The 27,526-nt window shown below is 34.1% G+C and overlaps 2 protein-coding genes across 5 annotated transcripts in view; both read left to right on the forward strand.

Annotated features, from left to right (window-relative positions):
* LOC124367243 (regulator of G-protein signaling 7) overlaps nucleotides 1-27,526 on the forward strand; it is a 539,841-nt gene that overhangs the window by 341,589 nt on the left and 170,726 nt on the right. The window lies entirely within an intron of this gene.
* Nucleotides 744-12,225, forward strand: LOC124367244 (lysozyme M1-like). Of its 2 annotated transcripts, XM_046823936.1 has the most exons (3): nucleotides 748-890; nucleotides 8,095-8,257; nucleotides 11,529-12,225. In XM_046823936.1, exons 2-3 carry the CDS (start codon nucleotides 8,234-8,236, stop codon nucleotides 12,147-12,149), a joined length of 645 nt encoding a protein of 214 aa, XP_046679892.1. In that variant the 5' UTR covers nucleotides 748-890; nucleotides 8,095-8,233; the 3' UTR covers nucleotides 12,150-12,225. The 2 variants fall into 2 exon arrangements, with proteins under 2 accessions (XP_046679893.1, XP_046679892.1); XM_046823937.1 differs by lacking the exon at nucleotides 8,095-8,257 and having other exon boundaries at nucleotides 744-890.

Below are 27,526 nucleotides of genomic sequence, written 5' to 3' on the forward strand. Positions count from 1 at the left end.
ATTTTAGTAGCTGCAAGAAGAGATTGATAATGTTATTGGATTAAAAACCGTACAGGAATTTTAAACTCTTCATTATGAAAATGTTCATACATTTTTCATTTAGATATGTCTCAACTTTAGTATAGCCGGGTGTTGGCTAGTTGGTAACAATTAATACAACAAACTTAATTTTTATAACGAAAATCCCATTAAATTTTCTTCTACAATCAGAATTTGCCAATTGATAAAGTAACCCACCGAAAGGCCTCACAAATAAAAAGTATAAGTTAAAAGTATAAGTAAAAGTATAAGTATAAGTTATAAGAATTGGTTGGTGTGTTTTCAACGCAGTGGTAGTGATTGAACTAACTAAACCCAATTTATAGGAATGGTTTTTGTCAAATTCGAATTACTACTGTATTAAAACCATGCACCAGGCGCTCCATTTTTTAATACCTCCATCTCACATTTCCAGTTCTAGTCAATAAAAAAGGTGGCAGTCATAGTATCCCATTTTCCCATCTAATTGGAATTAGATCAGATATACTGAATGTAAATCACCTCGATAAAGATAAATATTCGCCTTCCCCATTTACAATAAAGTAACATAAGGTGCTGGGTGTCTTCCCACGAAATTGAAATCCAGGAAGGATTTTAGTGTTGTACTCCCATATCTAAAGCAGTTGGACAAAGAGTTTTCAACACTCAACAGTTGGCAACAGTGTAATGCCACTCCTCCTTTCTTTCTGCGATAAATAAACCGCATTACTGATTACCGTGGTATCTCTTGAACGTGAATAACATAAATAGCTCCAGTTTATCTTTAATGCTGAATATATAGCATCACTCACAAACTCAGATCATTCGTCCGTCAGTCATTGTTTACACAGGAGGTTGTGTCACTCTTTGGTGTAAGTGTTCTCAGTTATACATTGGCTAATTATTTTACATTGCTAACGTTTAAGTATTTTATGGTCAAAATTTAAAATTTAATCAAACAGATTTGTATTCAATGTAATGATAAGAAAAATATTATTACTTCTAGAATAATTTCGGTGCTATTGTATTCGTGCTTTCCTTTGGTATTTTAAACTAAATTATAATCATGAGTAATTGTTATTATAATTACGTTGTAACGTAAATTTACTCTTAAATAAACAACTTTAAAGTACAGATGCAATAAAATTTATTGCTTATTTTTATGTAGTTGCATGTAATGGGTTTCCGTTAAATAAATAAATAAATAAAACATTATTGACACAAACAACAATGTCTAGCTATGAATGCACAATAATTTAGATTTAGTTACTGTTTTTTAGTAAATTTATTGCAGTGTAGCTAAAGCTATACCAAATATATTCCATTGTTTTTTAGTGAACTTAAATTTGAAAATTATCCAATTTTTAGTCAGAGAAACCTAATTTTATGGTATGAAATTTTAGAATAACTTATATTACTACTATTGTGGTATGAATTTCCCAACAATTTAGAATGCTCTTGGTACTAAAAAGCTTTCTTGGTGTTTTCTTTTAAATAAATTTTGGTCATTTCATTATTTTATGTATTCAGGTAAAGGTGTAAAGAAATTAACGTTTTAGTAAATTTAGTAAGGGTATAAGAAATGTTTCCTACTATATTTTACTTAATATATATATATATATATATAAAACAATTTGAAATGTTGTAACTCCTGTTGCGTTAACATTAAATTATAGCTCGAATTTTCATTTTTTTTAACCATGCAGCATAGAATTATCATATATTCCTATGGGCCCGTATAAGAAAGTCATCTGGATAGTTGGATTTGATAAGGATAGGAACAAATTCAAATTCAAAGAAATTCAAATTGTAGGAACATTTGAATTTTTTTATTACATATCTAAATTTCTGTATTTATTACACGAGTGTCTGCCATGCTTAATTTAATAAAAATCAAATCTATGGCAATTATAGACATTTCGCATTTAAAAATCGTACACTCCATGATTTAAAACAGTGTAAAATTTTTATTCATGAATTTATTCATGGTTTAGTACATTTTATAGCCAAATGAAGATCATTTTTATGCAACTAAAACTGTGATTTGACTTTTGAAATGTTGGTTTCTTACAAATAAAATAAACTTGTGTCGAAGTATCCATAGATATTATTGAAATATGCTAGTATGAAGTAGCATACATTCTTTACTGTTCTACATTTTCCATTTTTTAAAGAGAGGCCAATCTCCTTTTAGGCCTTATTCTACCCGTCCTCATGAGCCACTGGCCTGTGCGAGGATCTTATCAAACAGAATATGGGGGAGAGTCGGTAAAGTACTGTAATGATAAAAAGTGCAACGGTCACAGTTAGAATTTGAACCTGCGCTATGTCTAACTAAGATTCAAGGTCCAACGTCTTAGACCGCTCGGCGATCGGCAATCCCACTTTTTTCATAATTAATTATGTTTAGCTTAATGAAAACCAAATCGGTGACCTTAGGCGTTACATGTACTCCATGGATCTTTTATCGCGTAATTTAAACATTTTCGTCCTTTGTGGGTGCAATAGTCGCTTGCAAACACAAACAGTCCCTCGTGTACTGCAGTTCCATTTTTTTTCACAGTGTGGGGGACAGTCTCTCTTTGAAGCATGTAAGTCCATGCCCTGCGATTAGGTTTATTGCCCGAGAAATTGAACTGAACACTGAAAGCAGATCAGATGCTACCCTTTGGAAATGTGAAGAATAAGTTTACTCACACATAATCTTGCAACAACTCTTCATCTTTTATTGCGTTCAATGTTCACTTAGATCAAGCTAGCTCTGAAGGCCTACATCTAGGGTTTCCACAGAGCGGTTAAGTTCCTATTGTGTTCGGTGGTGAGCCGAAGTTGTCTACTATTCTCCGTTCTTTCAAGAGGGAATAATATGTTTTAAATTCCCAAATTTTAGGTTGCATACACGAGCATAATGTAACACGCCTGACAACCAGTGAAAGTTGAGCTGTTTTTCCTTTACACTACAAACAAAGCTTCTTGAAAGCAGGATCTCTTGCTGGGTTACATTGTCTGCGGAGATAACTATAAGTCACATATGGACCTTCAAATATCGCCTCAGTCAGGAATTCTAGCACTGGTGCCACTTTGAATCTTGAACCATCAAATAAGTAAATTGGAATGTAGGATCAAGGTTTTCTTCCCTTTAGCGAAGATTTCCTGTGGGAATTAACAACCTAAATGGTTTGTAAAAGCAAAAACATGTTGCTGATGTCGACATATCATCAAGGTTAGGTTATTGTTAGGATAGGTTAGGTTAAGTTTCGTTAGGTCAGGTTAGGTTAAATAAATTAGGTTGGGTTAGGTCAGGTTAGATTATGTTAGGTTATATTACGTTAAGTTAAGTTAAGTTAGGATAGGTTAGGTTAGGCTATGTTATGTATGTTTTTCACAAATGTCGCAAATCAAGATCATTTTAGCCCCTATTTGGCCTTACCCTGCCACTTCTCAAGGACCTTGACCTGTGCAAGACTTTTTGAAATAGAATATGGAGGAGAGTCGGGGCAATACAATGCCGATGGTACTGATAAAAAGTATAATAGTCAGCCAGGAAATTGAACTTGTGTCATTTCTGACTAATACCCAAAGTCCGATGCCTTTGAACAGGCGGCCACCGGCTCTCCCAATTTCATACACGATTGTCATGTGAGGAATATCGTATTAACGATGCACACAGATTTTGAAGAATAACTAATCAATACAGAGTTGTAAAGATTACTTAAAGATTCACATACTGTACTCGCTTTTTCAAAAACATTAATATCTATCACTCTTTAAATATAATTACTTTGCAAGTTATAAGTTTTTTTTAATTGTTTGCGGGTTTTCAACTACCTTTTAATTTGCCTCTATATTAGATGATACTCCCCATTTGTAACTTTGTACAAACGTAATCGATCTATATTGAAACTTCTACAGTTGTAATTGAAATGGATTTTGAACACATCTGAAGCATTTGTTTTGCTTTCATATATTACCAATTATTGCCTTCATGTCTGGTCTGCATGATTATTAGTTAAGATTTTAATTATAATGTTGTGTGATTAAGCATCACCAATTGTTTAGCCATCCTAAAACATTACGATATACGCAAAAACAAAAATAAAAATAATAAATACTTTTTTTCAAAGTAGTACCAACTTTTTACGCTTCTTCTTTCATAACACTACATTTACGAACTTCAAGCGGCTGAGGATATAAAATAATTTCTGGGCCTATAACATTATTTTGCATTAAATATATTTAAGATTAAAATCTTGCACTAAGTGAAAACTGTCTTTGCCATAAGACCGTCTAATTAGTTTCATCATGACAAGCTGTTGAACACTTACCAATCAAAACAACCGTAATAAACTATTAATTAACGGTGGTGTTATTAATTAGAAATTACAATAATTATAGTGTTCACAAGTTCCCGTGTTAGGTTCAATTTGAAATCTGGGTTCGTATTTGAAAATTACTTGGAAACAATCTAAGGAAATTACATTAATAATTTTGTTATTATTTTCGAAATACTCTTTTTTATACAGAATGCCATCAAGTTAAAGTAATTATGATCTCTTTGTATCCACGCTTCTGTAATCGGATTAGATTTAATTACATTGGCTGGGGAAGCGATAAGAACTGGAAGGGGTCGGTCTATTTAAATCTTTATGCCTCTAAAATAACTATCCTCTATAGGATTATAATAGTTTATTTCTTTATTATTACATTCCATTGTGGTTTACAGGACATTTTATAATTTCTATAAATGATTTATTCCCATTATATTACAGACATAGTTACATTGTAGTATCGGGATGAATAATAACAGTTTCAATTACATACTAGTTATCAATAAAAGCTTATAAAAATTATAACTGAAAGCTGTTGGAATTAACTGATAAGTGAGAGGCATCTGCATCGCCATCCTTATCATTTGTGAGACATCACTTTATATTCATGACATCACATATTACCACTGCTTAAACACTATGCAACTGTGTCTATACAACTAACATGTTAAGTATTTAAGTACGACAGGTACTAGGTTAGGTAAAAAGTATTGATAATAAATGATACATCTGAGTTCTAGTGTCTTGTTAGTTTATTTAAATAATTTTATGAAATATTTTTCACCATGAAAAAACCCTAACTCTAGAAAACGTCGCTTATTATTTTGATTATATCAAATTTGTTTCAGTTTCGGTTTTATATTTCATAAGTACCCGTATTTTCACTCGTTTTCTTTATTTTTGCTATGATGATTAAACATGTTATTTAAGCTTCAAGTGTATTATAAACCACCAAAGATGGTTAAATAATATCTCCCCATTTGAATCCAAACCTTTTCGAGCTTATAAGAGCGCACTAAACTTCGCTAGATATGTCAAAACTGACCGGGACTAACTTACAGAAGTAAAGCTAAGTGGACCGGTCCAATAGCACCGAATTTGCCAGGACCGAAATTAACCCGTCCAATAGCGTCGAATAATAGATGTTCTTGCCTGAGATTGTAGTCGAATAACTGATTGACACTACTACTGTAAGTTGTGATCGAATACTTAGTTATTGGGCGTGTTCGATCTGTGTCATAATCATCGTTTCATCATTTAACATGATTAAAACGAGAAATCCGGACATCGGAAAAACATTCGATTGCTTAAATAGTCGACCAACGACCGATCATTACGCCTGTCAGAGCGTGAGCGCTTGGGTACATAATCCTTTAGGGCCCTTGGTAGTTCAGAACCCCACTCTCCATCTTCACCGTGGGGTAACTTTAGGTATTGCCACTAACAGTTAAAACCAACTAATCAATGTGTATGAGTCCTCATAGGCATACACTGAGTAGTGATTGAATTAAAAATATATCAAAATTTAAGTTAAGTACTTATCCTATTAACTTCCATAGTTAAAAAATAGCCTTCGGTTTTTTTCAAATGACCTAAAGGGTTCTGTAAAATACTGTTCCCTACACGTCCTATGATACTTCTGTAAAGTACTTGGGTGATTCAGTCCTTATCTAATCACCGACGAGGAAGGAGCGCCGCTCTTATCAGTTGTAACCGTGATATTTTTCTCGCGGCACATCTATTACTTTATGCCATTGATTAAGCTTAAGTCCTTGATATAAACATACTTATATAAAAAATAAAATGTAATTTTCTTGGATAAGTCAAAGAAAAACATTACATTTAAGGGAAACTTTTATTCTATTCTATTTATTTCTATTTATTTATATATTTATTTCTATTTATTCTAACTTATTGAGCAAAAAACAATAGTATAATACAACCAGTAGAAGTATGAAAATATCAAGCAAAATACTTCTTGCTTTCCATTATTCTTGGTTAACATGACACATGGGCTTGGTGTTTTTTCACTAAATGTGACATTTTGTCAAGTGTCACAAAATAAAGAAAGTGGTATAAAGAAAGTTCAATATAAATATAATTAATTGAACAAACAATAATGTAGTTTACGTTCTATATAATTTCTATGTTTTACAGATATGTACGGATATAAAACGACTCGTAATAGATAATAGAAATCTGAACCGTTCCGAAATGAGGTCGCTGATCAGTCGCATGTTCGGGATTTGTCGGAACTGCTCGGCTCTGATCAGCCGCATGTTCAGGGTTTGTCGGAACTGCTCGGCTCTACCCCCACTTTTTCTCGCCGAGGTGTATGATCAGTCCATGTAGGTGGCCCACGATTAGCTCGTGGTGTAGGTGCAGGTTAAGATTAGTTTGGGGTAGGATGACTGGAGGTAGGGGGCAGAGGCCTCAAGTATTATCCTGACTGAGGAGTCCGTTCGTCTGTCGTTTTTACTTCTCGTCTGTCAGTTCGGTCGTCTATTTTTCTTTTGATTACCTATATCCACTAATAATTATGTTTATTTATTGCGTCTCTTTTAAAACCTTATATTGTTTTTTCTTCTAGACCACTATGAACTTTATCTATATTTATAAATGTTTCTCCAGTTTGGGCAATTTTTTCAAACGTAAACAACACTTTTAAACATCTTATTTTCCTAAAGAACTTATTTTTGAACTAAAGGGACTCATTGTCTCACGCACAGATGCTATGCACCTCTGTGAGGAAATATTTCCTCAAACATTTAAAGTAGGCTACATTAAGTATTAATTTTTTTTACAATGTTATGTTTTTGTTTTAATCAGTAAAGTAATTTTATATTATAAATGTAAAATTATGCTCCGAATATTTATAAATTTTTGTAACATAATGGAATTAAAGATGTTGTTGGATTTTATTTGATTATTGTAATTCTTATTTTCTCTCCCATAGTGTTGTAATAGACCATTACGAAACTTGTTATGTAAATGTCGCATCGATCGCTTTTTCAGCTTGTAAAACATCGTCTGTTTTTAACCGGCCAATCGTTGACATATGGAAGGTTAGGTAAAAATATTTAATTTTCCAATAACCAATTTCTTCTTCTCTTAATAATCGCACCATTCATATTTAACACGTTTTCGGCATTAATTCTATTCAGCAGTTTCAATCCTTGTTAAAAATTGGACTGAATTAAAAAATCATTTATCGTCTGATTGCTTCTGAAAATGGATGAATGCCAACTCGAGGTTATAAATCACGGGAGGAAGTAGGTCAGTAGAACTCGCTGTTCACAGGCGACTCAATTAACATTATAATATCGTGGTAGCTTTCCTTATTCGTGTATTACAAGCAAATTATAAATAAATAAATATAGCAAAATCATGTAAATAACTAAATAACTGAGATGATTACATAACGCAACCGAAGATGAACGTTCCATAACGTGTAGTTGCGGAGCTATTGTCAGTAATAAAATTATTTACTATTTTGTCTCTCATGAATGATTGAACTAAAACTGTTTATCATGATTATTCATTATTATGGATTAATTACATTATTCATTTAGTATATCTATTAGTCAAACTTTAAAATGTAGAGTTTGATTCTACCTTGTCTGCCTAGTCAGCATGTATGACGTTCTTTGCTCGTTAAACACCCATTCAACCGCAAATTGTTTGATAACTCTCCTTGTGTTCAAAGAACCCGTATTAATCACCTTGAAATTGCTTACCGTTTGTGCAGAGTCACGTGTACATAAACTGTCAATCATCTGTAGAAGTGTCGAGTTGATTTTCCTCACCTGTGAGCATACTGCACTTGCCGCAGACTTCAGTGTACGTTGCGTCCAGTGTAGTTCGGTGGCATTTGTACCGGATTGGTCATGGGTATTTTAATACTTACCTTGGTAAGTAGTGTCTTATTCCTCTTATAAGTACAATTTATCATATTATTTATAATTCTTTTATGAGTCGCATTCAAATTAAGTAACATTTTTTACTACAGGTTAAACACTTAGTAACAAGAATTTGTACTAAAGTTGGAAAGAATTTTTGATGTAACGACACAATCCAAATTTTAGTTTATTACTCTTCAAAAAACATACACAATCTTAACCCAAAAAAGACATAAAAAGTGTATTATAACAGTTTTAAAGGACAGTCTCCTTTAAGTTAAGAAAAGTATACCCGTTTTCCCATACTAAATGTGACAATGCTTTTTGGTGAGTTAAAAAATAGATTTTATGAATATTAGTCGATATAAAAATTAACAGCTTCAGTCTTTTTCATATTTCACTAAGTTGCAGCCATCAAACGATTTTTAATGAGTTCAGTCTAGGAATCATCATTCATCATTTTAATTTATTTATCTCATTTACATATAATACAAATATAGTGATAATAATATACACGAGAAGGTACCCACATGGGCAAAAGCCTGTGTGTGACAACCGAGCCCATCTTCACTCGAGTTTGCAATCACAAATAGTACTAATATATAATGGAAATTTTTGAACAAAACTAAAATTTTATGATTTAAAGATAACTAAAAATAACTAATTGTAACATACTATGTTTGGATGCATATTAACTACATTCAAGCAGTGTAAAAAGTAATAATTTAATCAGTTATGATAATGAAACTACATGACATAGATGCAACAAATTCTATTATATGAAGTTATATGGCTATATATGTGAGACAACATACGGGATGAGCTTAAAGAATGCGCAAGAAACATTATTTTAAGAGCTATAAAAAAGGAAAAGAATAGAAAAAGATGGACAGAAACTAATTATTTTATACCGAATATACTGAGAATTTCCAGTAGTTTTCACTTTCAACCATTAATTGGAGGATAAATACAAATCATGGATTCATTTTCTTTAAATAGTTTCGAGTGAAACATTCTCTAATCTCTACAACTTTTAACGCGTAGTATATTAACTAATTAATCATACACTACAAATATTTTATTTCGTGGTCAAAAGGAAACTACAACTTTTATTGTTCTAAGCCAAATATGATATAAGTATTAAGCCCTAATATAAGAGACTGTGGTCAATATTAATTTTGTATTGTAAAAATGGTTTTAGTATCTTCTTTGTATTTTTACGTTGCACTCATTTGTATTTTGTTCAAACTCTGAAATCGTAAGTAATAAATTTCAGCACTAGCTATATTGCAAATTAAATGACAAAGAGGGTTTTTATATTTAAAGTATCAATTATGAAAATTTTACAGATAAAAAGCAATATCACTGGGGAAGACTTTGCCCTTTTGAGAAGAGGGGTGGTAGTCCACGTGCCAGTCAGTGATGGGGAGGGGGTTACTAATTGTCCTTGCGGATGTAAATTAATACTTCTCGAAAGGAGGACGGGCGATATTTCTTGGCTGAAAAGGAAATGTTTATTCACAGCAGGTTGAGAGAAAGTAGTATTTATCGAAGAAAAGTAATATTTGATTCATTATTATAAAGTATCTTCGATTTATCCAGTTCACATCGTGTAGAGTAACAGTTTACTCAATTAAAAATACATTTCGATCTTGTTGTGGAAAGTATCTTTAATAAACAGTGTTGAGCCAATTCAATCAAAAATATTCTTTAAATACGTAAGGAGTTTAATTGTGTTGGGAAAATTTCGACACGGCTTCAAATAGAAAACTGTTATGATACAAATAGAATACGCGCAATAAATAAGTACTGACTGGCATCTTAGCGTAGTAGCCAGTTATTCGCCTAGGTGAGTCCATTAGCGCCGAATGTTGAAATTTTGCGCTAGTACCGAAAGTGAAATGTCCTCTAACACCGAATGTTCGGTGTTATCAGACAGGGGTATTTATTATTCGGCGCTATAGGACAACTTGATTTCTGTGTTACTTGACTGTAACTTTCGTTCATAGCGAATTCGGTGCTATTGGACTCAGCCACTAGCTATACTTCTGTGAGTTGGTCTGACATATCAAGTGAAGTCTAGTTTGCCCGGGTTTCCCAAGGACCACTATTCTTACCTATAAAGTTGGAATTGAGTGGGGAGATAACAATCATCTGTTTATTTGGTGGTTCAGAATCCACTTGAAGCTTGAATACGAACGGACTACGCTGGGCATCCATACTCATTCTGAACGAATAATAAATACTTTATATTGTAGAGTGCAAAGAATTTTAAAATTAATAAGTCAGCGATCCAAGGTCGAAAAATAATCTTACTGCTAGTAACGATTAATATGAATACAGAAGGTTTATAGATTAATAGAGTTCATAACAATTATGAAGGATGGAAATTGAGGTTATGAAATCTTGATAGTGCCGAAGATGATACGTTCTGCGTTTAAAAAAATTAATGGTATATTGACTTTTGTTTGAGTCTATATCACGGCTAGAAAATAGTAGAGTTTCTAAATCAGTGGTTTTAAAATTTCAATATAGCAGTTACTCTTTCATTATCAATCAGCATCAGGGAATGGAAGATTGTTCTTTCAATACATCTTGCAGTGGTTTAAATTATAAAAAGACTAACTTACAGTAAGGAACAAATTTATTTCAAACCGATTTAAATCAAAGTCACTAGAAAATATTTTACCTCTATTATTTTTGTATGTCCCTCTATATTTGAGATGCTTAAAAATGTTGTTTCATAAAGGAAATGCATCGTAAAAAGACACTAACGGTAAGTGATAACATTTCATAAACTTCATTAATTTATCTTATTCAGCTTATGTAGTGTCAAATTTTACAGCGTGTACATTCATTGTTAAGAGACTAAAAAAACTATCCTGTGTATTTATTTTTTCAACACACATTGCCATTTTTAATATACATTTAAAAAGTTGACGCCATACTATGCGATACCTGTATTGTCCTACAGCAATAAAGAGATTTATTATTAGTACTATAACTAGTTTTTGTACCACTATGTAGTGTCATGTCAAGTCACTTATACATCAATAAATTTTTTAGTTACGAGATTATTATTGTATTATATTTTTATTATGGTTAACTTGTGTAATATTGTTCAAAATTCATCCGTATCATTTTTTCGTTTATAGACAAAATTAAAAAACCCAAAAATATTGTATAATCCTCTTTATCCATGTCATGTGTCAAGTTGTATATTGTATGTCAGTTAAGCCCTATGTCTCGATTAAACCGTGTACGTCAGTTGTACTGATTTCAGACGCTCGCTGTGGCAACGATGACTTCAGGCTTTGATAGAGGAATCGACGTCTCCCATCACAACGGAGACGTGACCTGGGAGAAGGTTAAGTCCGCCGGGATAAAGTTCGCCGTAGCCAAGGCTTCAGAGGGGAATCACATGGAGGACTCCAAGTTCGTAGTGAACTTCAACGGGATGAAAAAGAACGGGATCCAAGCCGGGGCCTACCACTACTTGAGGGGTGGGCAGACTGCAGAGTCCCAGGTAGCCAAGATCAAAGCAGTTCTGCAGAAAGTTAGCTTCGATCCCGACAAGGATGTCCTGGTTATAGACGTCGAAGAGAAAGGCAACGAGAAGGTGTCAGCTGACCAAATGGCAGAAACCCTGAACGCTGTGTTGTCCGCTCTAAAGGCGACTTACAAAAATCTCTACATCTACTGCGGACCCTATTACTGGGAAGATAAGGTGTCCTGGAGGAAGTACGACTTCAGTCAGTACAAGTTGTGGATTGCTCACTACACCCAAGGCTCCCCAAGGATCCCTTCGACCTGGAAGAACAAGGGTTACACCTGGTGGCAGTATTCGGAGACGGGTAATGTTGATGGCGTCAAGGGCAATGTGGACCTGAACAGAAGTAAATAAGCCTTCAGTACGTCACTAAGGAGCCATTATGGATAAAAACTGTTTAAATCTTACAATAAACATTTACTGACATAAATTGGTGTTTGAATTCCCAGAGAATCTTTAAAAATATGTGGAACCAAGTATGAAATGAAAGAAAACCAAAGTAGGAATTAAGACTCTGAGTTTTACCATTAACTGTTAGTATTTATCTCTAATAATTGCTTCTTAATGATATCTTGAATTAAATCTAGTTTGTTAAAGTAGAAACTACAGCTTTAACTTATTTCATTGAAGGAGGAGCTCTTCTTATTGGAAAACACTATTTTCTATTATCTGATAAAAGAAAAGTCACAACTATACCACTATTTTTACTAAGCGCAATGTGGACCTAAATAGAAGTAAATGAGCTTTGAAGACGTTACGAAGGAATTAGCCATTATGAATAAAGCAATTGAAGTCTTGCAATAAACATTTACTGACACGAATTGGTGTTTGAATTCCCAGAGAATCTTTAAAACCGTGAGGAACCAAGCCTAGTATGAAATGGAAGCAGACCAACGTTGGAATTAAGATTCTGAGTTTGGGAATTAACAATTAGCATTTACCTAATGAAAATGGCTTTTTAGTGATATCTTCAATTGAATCTAGTTTTTTTAAGTAGAAACTATACCTTTAATGGATATCATTGAAGGAGGAGCTCTTATTATTGAAAAACACTATTTTCTGTTATTTTATAAAAGACAAGTCACAATTATCCAATAATTTTATTTTTTCACTCGAGACCTTTCGACATCAAAGATGCCATCCTCAGGCGTGTTTTTGATTATTATTCTTTTATCAAATAATAGAAAAAACAGCTTTAACGCTTGAATTACAATTTTTTTAGCGCAATCTGTCACTTTTTCCTTAATTTAGTCTCTAATATTGACAATTTTAAATGATTGTTACATTTTGCGATTGCATATTCAAATTTGTGTACCCTCATTTAGTCTTTAAATAATAATCAGGCTGAGCTAAGGTTACATTTATTATGTACCTGCACATAAATTCCCTCACGTAGTGTCAGAAACATAAAACATAACTCCTATGAATTATATTGCACCATAAAGTGTGTAATGCTTTCTATAGATTTATCTACATAAATTCTGTGAAAATGTTAACAGCGGTGTGGAAAAATGAAGATCTAGCTTTCAGGACACATTGATATTTTCATTTCAGCTTATATATGTGCAGAGAGGGAGGTATCAGCCGTCAGCAGTTGTGATCCGTCAGCACCAACCGCTGATGAATAGCAAATACTAGGCTTACCTAGGCAGTATGTTTTCATCGCTTCGTGCCTTTCTACTTACCGTTATTTGAATAGGAATGAACTGTCCTGTAAAATGTACCTCACTCATATATCTTACTACATGTTTAAAGTTTATTATCTCTCTAATTGTAAATAGACAGTAAATAATACAGTATGAACTAGTTTTATAAATGTAACTTGAGTCCATATGAGAAGTAACCTACAATCCACTAGTAACACATCAACTTCGATAAAAAAAAATCATTACAAAATTTACAAAATCATAGATCAGAAGCAGTCCACTAAACAGTCAAAATGAAATATTAGAACTTTTATTCAGTAAAATTTAAAGGTAGTATATAGGAAGCTTTCCCAGATCAAATGAGAGATAGTATGGACAATGGTTGACAGTAACATTCGCTGTTATGAAATGTAACCATTAGTGAGTGCAGCTATCTTTGAAAAAGAAAGCGAACGACAAACGTGGTGACGATTGTTCTCTAAATACTATAAAAAGTGCTTACAAATTCTGAATCAGATAAAAAAATTCTAAAAGATATGTGCACCGACCCTACTTATATTTACCCTGAAGTGCCAGATCATTATTTGCTACCCGAGAAACGTTTTACGGCAAAATTAACAGTTTGCTCGTACCAAATCGATGACAAACTATTATAACATATGCAGAAGTGCTTTTTCTAAGCGTTTCACCTCCAGTTGCTGATGGCAAAATCCAATTTCTGTTTTTACCTATAATTGTCAAAGAGTCGACTGGAAAGTTCAAATTTGGGGTGAAATTCTAACCTCTACATATTGGTATTGAACATTGTAACATTGTAACATCGATCCAATGAGCTCGAATTTGGTTTGTCAAAGCTTCATTGCTCTTAAGCATTTACACTTTTTTATTTTATTTAAATTTAGATTTTCAAAATCCAATGTGATAATATTATTCATCCTGGTAATAGGAATCAATTATTTCTAAAATTTAGCAATAAATTCGTTACTCTTGACTCTATGTACTCAGAAATTTACCTGACCCATGATGCTCTATATCTAAATTGCAACACAGAGATGACTATACTATAACTGCTTAATTCCTTTAAGTTCTAACTGGAGATTCCGTTGAGACAGGAAGTCAGTGACTGTCCTTCCCACAACTTGTGTCTGACAGCTTACAGTTCTACTCTCCACGGATGACTAACAATCTCCAGATCATGACAAAAGTGTCTTTTCATTTTCATTAACTTAGATAATCTCTAGACACACGAGGTTAATAGATGTGTCGGCCTTTCTTTGTTGAGGGGTCCGCCTATCTTATCCAAGACACTTTATCTTATTTACAAGTCATAGGCGATAACTTTCCCACTGCACGTTGATTTGATTTCCTTAATGTTTCAACATCTTACCAAACCCATTTTGCAAATATAGTAGTTCACAATTCAGTAATAAAGTGACTCATAGTTAAAATGATACCCGCACATTCGGAAATTTGGAGTACGAGTCTAATTTTTTTTACAATTACATTTGTATTTATATTACTAAACAATTTATGTAATTTCCTTCCTTTTAAAAATTTAAATATCATACATAATACAGGGTTCATGCAGGTAAGTAGTTTATATTTAATGAGGAGAAAGTCAATGATTACATTACGTAACCTACAGGTTACATCAGTATAGGTTGCACATTTAAGCAATATTTAGATGTACAGACTCAAAAAAAGATAAGCTACATTCATACCCACCACAATAAGACTTGTGTAGTAACATTCTACACGATAGTCTATTCACGTCTGTCAAAAACAATCAAATTCTTCCCATTTGCATTTTTAGGTTCCTTAATGAATTCCTCGAGAATTTGATGACCAAAGTTCCATACCTTTTACCTTTTCTTTGGTCTTACATAACTTCTACAAAGGCAATAAGTATTATATCAGTATAATTCCTTGTAAACTAAAAGTATAATGGTTTAATTTGAGCAAAAAATATTCCAAGTTGAATTTTAGGGGGTTAGGTAAGGCAATAGAACGTAAGTGTGCACTGATATCCAATCTTGTCAACGACTTTTAACTCTGGCTTACGCCGTATTATTTGTATAGTCAATGAATAAATATTTCGCTTAAGCGCACATATATCTGTTTGTTGAAAAATTTACTTTTTCTGATATTTTCTCTTTGCTACCATGGTTATTCTTAAGAGTAATGCAGAAATTATATTAATCGAAGACAAAATCATTATATATTTATTTAATGTTCACATTCAAAATCTGTTTTATAATAAGCTACGTACATGTTCGCTTTAAGTTCACTTGCGGAGCTTTACCTGTTGATAAAATTCTGCTCGACACGCTTGTCACATTTTGTCAAAAACAATCTATTCAGCAATTCTTTTATTTTATTTAACGTAGATTATTAGTAAATATAATGACCAAAGATCTGCACTAGCCAATGGTGCAGTGTAGGTCGTACAACGGCTAGCACAAGATAACCGGATCAAGAAACGTCGAGCGTGGCTGCTTCTTGGATGGGTGACCGTCATCACTTCATCCTGTCCTTGCAAGCAGCCCACCTGCTCGGCCGTTGGTGGTGGTTCGGAAGTCAGCTTTAAGCCGTTCGTCCCCACGTTGTGTTACAAAAGGCTTCTTAGCCCTAACCTCGCCTGGTAAAATAAGACATTTTTAATTTACCTTTTTACTTTTTATATTTTATTTCCTCACATATATTATACAAATCGAATAGCTGTGTGTTTTTTTTTTTCAGTTTAATTCCTAATTAATTATTTAATTTGAGAGAAACTATTCTAAATTGAAATTGGGAAATTGTTTTATAGGGGAAATATTTAAAACAATTATTAAAATCGTGTTGAGTACAGGGTGAAAATGGAGCTTAAACGCTAATTTAATTTGTTGCCCAAAACTGTCAATCGGTGTTGCAACAACTTCAATCAGACTCGACTTCGTGATTGTAACACTATTTAACACTAAGTGACACCTCTGTTTGACATTTTTGTCAGAGTGAGTTGTGTTTGTTTACTGTGTACTCGACGTGGTCACTGCCTACGTCATTCTCAGCTCAGTCAGCTGTTTCATTTAGTTGCGCCCAACGACTCAATCGCGTCGACGAGTCTGGCTCAATGTGCAGTTAATAGATTTATCCCTGTTAAACATTACAGTAACAAAACGTGTTGCTATTGTTTTTAACATTCGTTATTGATATCGTGTTGAGACTCTTAATTTTTCTCTGTTGTGTAACTTCACAATTGGGATTATTTAATTGGATACTAAAGATTGCATAATGTCAAAACACGTGTCTAAATTATAATAAATGTCTATAATATTTGCAATAGATCTAGTTTCTTTTCTTTTTTTAAGGAGAGGCCGGTCCCCTTTTAAGCCTTATTCTGTCCGCCCTCATGGGCCACTGGCCTGTGCGAGGATCTTATCAAGCAGAATAAGGGGGAGAGTCGATACAGTACAAGGTCAATGGTACTGATAAAAAGTGCAATGGTCACTGACAGGATTTGAACCTGGGTTATCTCTAACTCAGGCCCAAAGTCCAACGATTTAGACTGCTCGGCCATCGGCACTCCCAGTTAGAGTGGGCTATAGTTCCATTATTTAGAAGACTCAATGATATAAGTTAAAACAGTTCAAGACATTTAAATATAAATCGATTAACTGATTTAGTACTTTCGATCTATCTTTCGATGTAACCACGTTTCTCCCATTGGTGGAACTCGTCACGTGATACCGTCTGTCTGTCTGTCTACCTCCAGGAGAACGTCCCTTGATGCCCTCCCCCCGCCCCCGATAGTCACTGATACGCAACACAGCCATTCGGTGCGTGACGCCTTGGAAGGTTCGATCCAGCTACCTACTTTCGGCATGCAACGAATCTCCTACCCATAGCAACCATACGCAGAATGGTGCAAAATCTGCTTACGACCAGAGCCTTCTTATCTTATAGAGAGGCTCCATCATCAGAAGAATTTTCCTCTGAGCAACACACAGAATGGTGCAAAATCTGCTTACGACCAGAGCCTTCTTATCTTACAGAGAGGCTCCATCATCAAAAGAATGTTCCTCTGAGCAACACGCCCTTACTAGAAGTCCCACTTTCCAAGGGCCTTGGAAGTTGCCCGAAGAAGTTTTTCTTTGTTCGGACCAAAAGTGTACTATGACCTCAATGAAGAATGATCGAAACGTCAATTTTTTATTAGTTTTTAATAATATTTACGGAGAGGTGACTGTGAGTGAACTTTTAAAGTGTAAATTGTAACTAGGGCAACATAGTGTTAATGCGACTAGAGTTTGTAAAACAGTTTGCAACTGAGGAAAATTCAAAATAAAAAGGCATCTTCGCCCATTAATTCATTTATAACTAACTTGTGCTCTTGAAAAATGCCATTATTACTTCTCGTCTCAGAGACTATATACGCCAGTAGGAAAGTTCAATCTTTACAAAGTCGATGTCTCGGTGTCGTTTGGCCCACAATGAGCATCAAAAAGTTAGTAAAACCAAACCTTATTGTGTACATTGTACTCGATAATGACAGCAGTGGTTAGAGGCGGGTAACAAGAGCCTGGAATCATTAGACTAATAGAATTGAGATTGTACTAATGCACGACTAGTAGCCCACCCCACTGTATTGTCTAAAGTACTGTGGGGGTGAGGACAATTCTCCTTTACCCTCCAGTACCAAACCTCAACCCCAATTAACCAGGGGTAGCAATTACTGCATACAAAAGCCACTTGATTTCAGCCCTCTAATTAACCCACAGAGTTATATTATGACAAACCACTGTTTTGATAATTTGTTTTGCAGCTTTAATGTGCTGTCTTGATTGTAATAACGTGTTGGATTACTGGAGGAGTACGCTACATCCCATGACGCGTAACAGGCTTCCCTGAGGTTTGCTGGAAAACTTCAGATCTAAAGCTCATTTAATTCTCAAGATGTCCTGTGGACAGATCATAGACAGGATATGAAAAGACATTTTACATCCTCCTGAAGTCAAAAGAGAAATTAGACTTATTGAGTGATACAATGATACTCAGTTATATTACATGGTTGGACATGCTGGAGGGTAGGGTACGATAAGCGGACCCGGTTTTTTATATCGACATTGGCAAACGATATTACTTAATCATAACCATCGATATAGTCCATCGATACTGATTAATTATTTTGAATTATTAACTTAAATAGTCTATATCAACAGCTGTAAACACTTTAAAATAATACACGTACCATATTTCAATTTTACATAAGTAACTTAATTATTGAAAATGGCAGTCAATTTTAGAAAACTACACGGCATTGCTTTGAAAGATGATGAGACGTAAATAAAATATACTGTTTATGCGGCTTCAACATGTTGGACTCGTACAGAAAACCCCATTATGTGAAATTTGTGGGAAATAAACAACTGTAACTGTGAGAGGAGCAAATATGGTCGTCTTTTGTTTTCCTGATTTTTGTTATAATTACGGTACTCGTTTGATCACTGTAAATATGAAATTCATATTTTAATTTAAAACATATGATTGTTATTGAGGACTATAGATACTTTTATATCGATTGATAGTCTAGGATTTGAGATGCAAATATTAGGTATCGAAGACTACATTCTTCGATATAACAAACCGGGTCCGCTTATCGTACCGTACCCATGCTGGATTATTCCGGTACTTTACTCCTAAATACATATCCAAATATTGCTCAATACAAATTCAAAAAACCATTTACTACACTGACATAAATTCTCATATAACCTTTGGTGTTGCTTTGTATGGGTGGACTAGTAATAAAAATCTGCAAAGCATTCTAAAACTTCAAAAAAGGCATTTAGAATAATACTAAATTTAAAGAACCGGGGTTCCATAAAAGATTATTTTTCTAAATTGGGAATTTTAACAGTTTATGGAATGTATGTACTTGAAACAGTAATGATAGTCAGATCAAATGTTTACAAATTATCCCGATTAGGGTCAAGTCACGACTACTTTACGCGAAAGAGAAACCAATTTACAGTACATAAGCACTCGTTGGAGTTTCATTGTAAGAAACCAAGCTGGGCAGGCATTAAGTTTATAAATAAAATCCCAAAAAAGTTACTCAGTATTGAAAATAATTTATAAAAAAAACACATTAAAATATTTTTGATTAATAAACTTTTACATTCATTTAAAGAATTTATGGAAGTATACATGTAAAGTTAAAATATGATGGGTCAAAACCGAAAGTCTTCAACTTAAATTTTTATGTGGGTAATATGCAAATCAGGAATTTAATTTCAAATATGAAAAGAAATTTATTTACACTTTTGAAAAGAACAAACCATACATGAACGTTTTCCACTTCTACAACCAATGATGGAAATCAAAGATAAAGGATACAGGACAACCTAAAATTAGTAACTATTGCTACCAAACAAATAAAGTATCCTGTATTTAAAAGAAAATCTCGAGTTAGATATCTTTCTTTCTTTAGGGTTGGAAATTTCAGAATGAATGTTTATTTTTAATGTTTATACAACTGAATATTTATTACTCATAGTTATTTTCCTCGTATATAAAAAAGGGCTGTATTTTTTGTGTGCTTATTAGTCATTAATTCAACATTTATAAGTGCATGACAATAAATGCTGTAAAAACATGCGCTATTAGCCAAAACTATTAAGTTTTTGCTCTTTCTAATAATGTGAGAACAAATTTCAAGTTTTAAGTTATGATTCGAAATTTTTAATGAAAGATTGCCTCCCCGTTGAGGGAAATCTTTGAATTACGTCTATAACAGGAAAACACATAAATTCTCTAAATTTTGAAATGTTTGCTGTTCAAAACAATAAATTCTAATAACCTTGTATGTGTTAATGTAAAGTTTTGAAAACTGGCATGAGCCCAATATTTGAGGTGAAGTTTCATAATGTAAAATTTCCCAATGAGAGATGGCTCAAAAGCTCTCAAAACTTAGTAACGTGATAAGAGCGTAATAAAACCAGAGGGTTGTTTGTACGCCCGCAGAGTCGAGGGTAGCGCATTACTTCCAGTTCCAAAGTGGGTCGATTGCCTTCAACAACCACATCGCTCTCGACTAAATATTCACCCATACCATTGGATAGATAGCTGTATCCAGTCGCTTTGTTGTCACAGCTCTGTCGGTTTGGGGAGTTTGTGTGTTGAGTGGAACAGCAATAAGCTGGAAAATTATTCCATAGGAAAAATTCTAAAATTAAAGTAAAGAATTTCTTATTTTAGAAGACTAAGTAAGGGATAAGAAGCCCTGTCTGACAATTTAACCTAGCGGCAAAAGGCTAAAAGGTGATCCGAACCACCACCAACGGCCGGGCAGGCGGGCTGCTTTCAAGGACAAGGTCGCTCAGCGGTCACCCATCCAAGCAGTAGTTACGCTCGACACTGCTTGAATCGGTTATCTTGCGACATCTCAATACACTGGGCCATTAGCAAATTAAGTACTTTAAACGAAATATATAAGATAAAATATTATAAGAAGATTATTAAGTCTTGTTGCTGTATTTCATTCTCGTACCATGAGAAATTACTATTTTTAAATATTCATTCTTTCAAAAATTGAAAATATGGGTTAATTTTAATTGAAATATTATTTTCTTTCGAAATATACTTCTAACTATGAAATTTGTAATGTGTACGCAAACTGGGGTGAGGATTACAGAGGTTGAGGATTTTCTTTCATTAAGGGCAGTCTGACCGAAGAAATTTTTGTGTGTGTGATTTTTAGTTTATAACACTTTATTTTTCTTGGAATCTCCTCTTTCTAACGATATATAACACATATGGTACAGAAAATTCTAAATAAGTGAAAAAAATTATTTAAAATAACCTTGCACACCAAAAAGTCGATCCAGCCCCGCTACTATAGTCAGACTCATAAAAGCAACCCGTGAAAATGATACCTATGACCACACCAAGCACTTCCATTTGCCTGAGGTGATACTTCAAGAGATCAAACCTATATTCAGGGATCTTGCCAAGCCAGAACTGTTGCAAAAATGTCTCAGAGGTAAATCCCAAAACCCCAATGAATCTTTGAACAATGTTATCTGGAGTAAAATACCTAAAAGAACATTTGTAAATCTTGAAACCCTGAATTTGGTGTATTTGAAGCTGTTTTGACATTCAACAGTGGACACTTAGCTAAAGTAAAATTAATGGAACACTTAGGCCTACAAATTGGAAGGAATTTACTTCAAACTGCAAGACGTCTCGATTTCGACCGTGTTTCCAAAGCTGAAAAAGCTGTTTCCGATATGGAAAAAAAATTAGACAGTCAAGAAATGTTGCCAAAAGGAAGTTAGAGTACTTGTATGAGGCAGAAGATGATCCAGACAATCCTAGTTACTGTGCTGGACATTATTAAAAGTAAGAAAATTTATTTATTACATATATTTTTTTGTTTTTTGCTGTTTACCGAAACTTAAATTTTTTTAAACTGTAACTGTATAAAACCTACACCGATTGAGATATCTTAATGACATTTTTAACACACATTCCTTGGCTAAAATACTAGTGCCCTAATAGAGGGTTTTGGGATATAATTATCCTAATTTGATTTTAAAATATTTATATATTTAAATTTTAAAACACAAAAATTTTAAAAATTCATTATTTATTTATTAAAAGAAAAACACTAAAAACCTCTTCTAGGGCACTAGAAAAATACATGATCTTCAAAATAAAACCAAAAGCAGTAAGCTATCTTAAATAGTTTTCAAGTTATGCAACATATAGTTAACATTGCGTTCTTATGGGAGTCGGACTCCCCTTAAGTAGAAGAGGCCGATCCCCTTTCCATCCTTATTCTGCCAGTCCTCATTGGCCACAAGCTTGTAGAAGTATCTTCCTAAACAGAATAAAACGTAAAGTCAGTACCGTGCAAGGGCCACAAAACTAATAAAAGGTGCAACGTTTGCACGCCTTACACCGTGTGGCCACCAGCTTTTACACATCCGGTATTCCTCCATTATGCAAGTGAACACACACTATAACATTATGGCTTTAATTCTTTAATATGTATATCAGGTAACCGTTAAATTTGTAGTAATAACTAAGCAAACTATAACATAGTTTTAAAATATTTGGATGTGCCTCGTTTGGCACTAAACAATTTTATTCATCTTTATTTTCCATATTTAATTTAAAAACTAATCTGTCAACATTTGCTGTTGGAAAACTGCAAAAGGCGCAGTGTAAAATTCACATTCACTTATTTTTTAAATATATATATTTATATATTTTTCTACTCAGCCCATCTTATGAAGAAAAATAGATTTAAAAGTGTTATGCAAAAATAGGCTTTGAAACCCCTTTTCATACTTCGAGCTTTTAAATTATTTGTTTGCTTCGTTTAATGAATAAACTGTTTGAGGAATTTAAATGTGGCTTAATGTTTGTTTTTACAATTTGTTTTTTAAACTGTGATTTTGATTCATATTTTTATTTTGATTATCGCTTTATTCTTAGGCCAGTTGTGACACTATCTAATGGCAATACAGGAATTTGGATACAATAAAAAATGTCAAGTGCTTCAAACCCATTTCACCTAAACGATAAATCTGAAGACGAGATTGCTAGAAGAACAATCCTGGTGGAGAGAAGGAGCAAGCGTCAAGGGTTCACAGTTGAATTTATATCCAACCTTGTTGCACAGTCTCGTAATGGAATACTTCGTCTCATTACACTACTTCTACATCGAGGTTCACTCTGGAGCTTCAACACTGCTTTACACCACAAGTGAAAACAGTATACAACAGTTTGACGTCTAAATCATCCAGACGGTAACATTACTTTAGAATAAAAAAGTACCTCCTCACATAGCTTAAAATAATTGTTCAAAAAGCCATTACGTCTTGGACATTTTAAGTTCCATGTGTCAGAAGAGTTTGTTGGTTCTCATAACAGCAGCACTAACGATTTATACGATAAACAAAAAAACATTATTCATATTAAAAATCCACTTACCGTTACACCAAACACTAGTCACTAGTGATGAAGGTAGCACACGTCATTTGCACCAATTGACTTTGGTGTAAGATGCTAAGACCAATAAAAATAGTTGATCGATTTCGGATTTTCCCGTTCTTTATTTGTTACAAAAACGTAACACTCAGTTCCTCAGTTGTCAAAGCACCTTAAGGTTTAAGGTTATGCAGGCACAAAATATTAAAAAACTATTAATTTTAAGGGGCGATAAGCTTACTGCAAAAGTTGTTCGTCAAAAATCTCAATTATGCCTTTGAAGAACCATGGCAAATGGAGCAAGAACCGACCATGTCACTTTACAGACTTTAGGTGCGTTTTTTCAGCTGTTATCTCTGACCTTGATGAGTTCATTACCACATACTTACAAGTTTGTTTAAGTTTTTTGTCGCTTAGCTATCACAATGTTTATTAAGATATTTGATACGTGATGAAGAGAATAGATTGTAACACTCGAAACGTAGTGCCGCGTAATGCTGCATGCAGCACTTGCTTTTCTAAGGTTATCTGTGTTACATGTGTGACGATTTGGATGGATTTTTTGGAAGCAACGTGTCACCGTGCAGGACTAGGCTTGTACCCGCCTGCACGATGAAGACCGTGGAGCGACCATAATCCTAATTACACAAATTCTCCTGCCAGCTTTGATAAGAATTTTAAGTTATAATTTAAGCACCAAACAGTAAAAGTAAATCGTAAAACAATTTAATAACCGCCAAAGATAATTTACACTTACCGACACCAACCCCACGCCGACCTCCCATCACGACAAAGCCCGCCCCGACATACAAACAATTTATAATTTACAATTACCCCCCTATAATTTTCCGGCACCTAACCCCCCCCCCTGATTATTAAATCAATCCATAGTGTGACACAAAATTCTTAAAAATAAATAATAAAAATAAGACTTGCGACAGGTAATATTTCCGTCACCGCCACTCGCCGATCAGACGTCCTCACTGTACCCTGACTCAATCTAGACTCGCCCTTATCAGACCACCGGTCCTCCATCCGCACGCGGCTTATCAGAAAGACCGGTTCTAATCGTTGATTCGGCGGTCTGATAAATGTGGTGGGCAGTCACCACACATGTTACGTGTGTCAATATTTTAGTCGGTTTAGAAATTTGTTATCCTATGATTTTATCGTTGCAACCATGGTTACTGATAAGACTAATGTGAAACATTTTCACTAACGCTAAGCCAAACCTCATTGAGTGACATGCACCATCATCTAACACAATGATCGGTGTACAAAAATTAAGCTTGTTGCCAAATTTCAAGACTACATGTTCATTCATCCGAGAGATATCTTGTGAGTACTCAGAGAGGCAGACAGACAAAAATATAGTTGTTGAAAGAAATTATAGAACTATTTAGTAAGTAGAATATATTATACCCAGATATTTCCCCACTTAAGCTAGATAATTAGCACACTTCAAACATAAGTAGCAAGGGAAGGGGCTCTCCAAGAGGGAGAGGAACATAGACAATGACGTACCCAATATTTCATATTGGGGGGGGGAGTCTTGAATACCCCAAGTCAATTGAAAATCCACTCGAGAAGGATCGTTATTCATGAAACTGCCACGTTGCTGCGCTCTGTTTAGGCAATGATGATGTTTTGGTGTTAGTTTTAGTGTACAGTATATATTTCATTTTTATAAACACTAAATTTGTGAAACAATAGAGTTTTGACAGTCACGTTTTCGTTTCGCAGCATTAGGAACTATATGTGAATGTTATGTTGAGCTCTAGTTCACCTTCCTCTTAGTGCAGTGGCAGGAACCAGACGCTTTCACAGACTTGACTCCTGGAATCTGGAGTATTTTTTGACTGAAGAGATCGAAAATAAGGTCGGTGACTAAGAAGTTCAAAATGAGCTCCTTACGTCGTTTTGACATCAGAGACAACGAGACTACAAAATAAAGCTGTAAATCTAGGCGAAAAGGTATTGTCATTGTCTCGTCAGGTGCACAATCGAGTGCACTGCGATGTTTTAGACACGTTCCCCAAGACAATCGCATCAGAATCGTAAGATTTCGAATCTCTACGATAAAAATAAGGGTTGTGAATGTGTTTGTCTTTGTTCACTAGTACGGTTGTTCTTAAACACGTTTAGTGCATTCCATTAAAAGGGCCAGTGACGTAAAAAGTACGCTTCTAGAAAGTGCTCTACTCCACTATTTTTCTTGCAGGTATTTATAAAAAAGTTCTGCACTATCTCGAATAAATTAATTCCAAGCTTAAGATATTCTTTTCTCAAATCATTTGGAATGAGTAAATTTCATTGCGATAATGATATAAAGAGGATTTCAGCCAATCCTTGTTCACAAATAACGTTTTTTTGCCAATGTGCGGGAGGAGGTTCCGTGCCCCTTTCTGGTTACAGCACTGCTCACAAGGCTACGCGACCAATGCAACAAAATATATGTGAAAATAGTTTACTGCTACAACACTGCAGACTGTAATCCACCACTTTGGAAGTTGCGATGGCCGAGCGGTCTGTCATTGGACTTTGGGCCTGAGTTAGAGACAGCGCAGGTTCGAATCCTGTCTGTGACCGTAGCACCTTTTATCAGTACCATCAACCTCATAAATTATCGACTCTCTCCCTTATTTTGTTTGATAAATCCTTGCAGAGGCCAGTGGCCCTTGAGGACGGACAGAATAAGGCTTAAAAGGGGATCGGCCTCTCCTTTTTGTTTTTTTTTTTTTTACATTATTGTTAATGCCCAAATTTGGGTGACTGTTATTCTCCGAATAAATCTCCTTTAAAGGTGTATTCTTATAAAACCCAATATCAGGGAGTCTGAGTGTAACTTACGTTTTACATACGATAACACACGTGAGACGTACTCATAGATGTTACCTTTGATGTATACAAAGAAAATATGTTCGAACCAACCTTGAGCTCTAAAACCCTCGCTTGTAATGGAAGTCTAAGTACTCCATGTTATCTCAGACTTGTTCAGGACCACTCGAGCAGAACCGTTCAACGCTCTATTATGTATTCTTGTCGTCACGAAACTCGCAAAGTTTCAGTTTCACCTTTTCTGTCGTCATCGCCAAAGTGAATGTTATTGTTTCTTGCCGCCTTGCTTCTGAGCCAGAACACGCCCAAGATATTTTAGTCACTCCTATTATCACCTTACACTTAAATATTTTAATAAGCTATGTATATGGCAAAATTATAAATTGTTGAATTTTGTAAAGTTTAAAACAATTGGCTGTTGACCCAATATGATGTGGATTATTTCAATTAGGTACTCAGTTCGTATTTGTTAAGTAATTTCTAAGTTTACAACGATAAAGCCAACAAAGAATCATATTATGTTTATCTTCCACAAACCTTATAACATTTTCATTATTTGCAAACATTGTATACCCAACTTTTAATAAATCTTTTTGAAAAAAAAAAACAAAAAATTTCAGAGATCGTCATTGTGGTTTTATTATCTGTATGTGCTAGACTCAAAATAAAATTGAATTTTTACCTCTATAAACACTAGCCATCTTTTTACAATTTGAACATAAAATTAAGAATATTATTAATATATTGTGGTATTAGAAAAGATATACTATCTAGAAAAATAGAAGTTTTTATGTGATACCTTCCCCTCGAAATGGGAAGAGGAACAATCAGTCATTGTATGAATTTTTTCTTGTCCCGATACACTATTAGAGCAAAAAGAAAATTTCATATTAACAATTTTTTCGTTTGTACGTGTATATATCAAATATAAATTGGAATTGACCCTCTAAAAACCCAAATACGATATTGTCTTTCTTCAAATCGAACCTAAATGTTTCATTTATAACAGTATCTGGATCGTTAATTAGTAGATCTCTGCCAGTGAGCAAGAGGACTGACGAAGTTTAACTATTTTGGAACGGAATCATTAAACTATTGTGGATTATCTAATTAACTAACTCTATTCAGAGATAGTTCACGGGACTGTAATTCGAGGATGTTTGTCTCGTTCCTTCTCGTCAGGATCAACTTTAATTAAGTTAAAGGAGTTTGCCTGATTAAAGGAACTGTTTGTTGTTTGTTCTGCACTCGAAGAGAACTCCAGGGGAT

Source organism: Homalodisca vitripennis, chromosome 8 (genome assembly GCF_021130785.1).
Source record: "Homalodisca vitripennis isolate AUS2020 chromosome 8, UT_GWSS_2.1, whole genome shotgun sequence".
Lineage (NCBI taxonomy): Eukaryota > Metazoa > Arthropoda > Insecta > Hemiptera > Cicadellidae > Homalodisca > Homalodisca vitripennis.

What these genes read in the sequence shown, in the direction of transcription:
- LOC124367244 (XM_046823936.1), top strand. Translation starts at nt 8,234, where the DNA reads ATGGGTATTTTAATACTTACCTTG. An exon ending in GTATTTTAATACTTACCTTG is followed by an intron (nt 8,258 to 11,528) that starts GTAAGTAGTGTC and finishes TACTGATTTCAG; the next exon opens with ACGCTCGCTGTGGCAACGAT.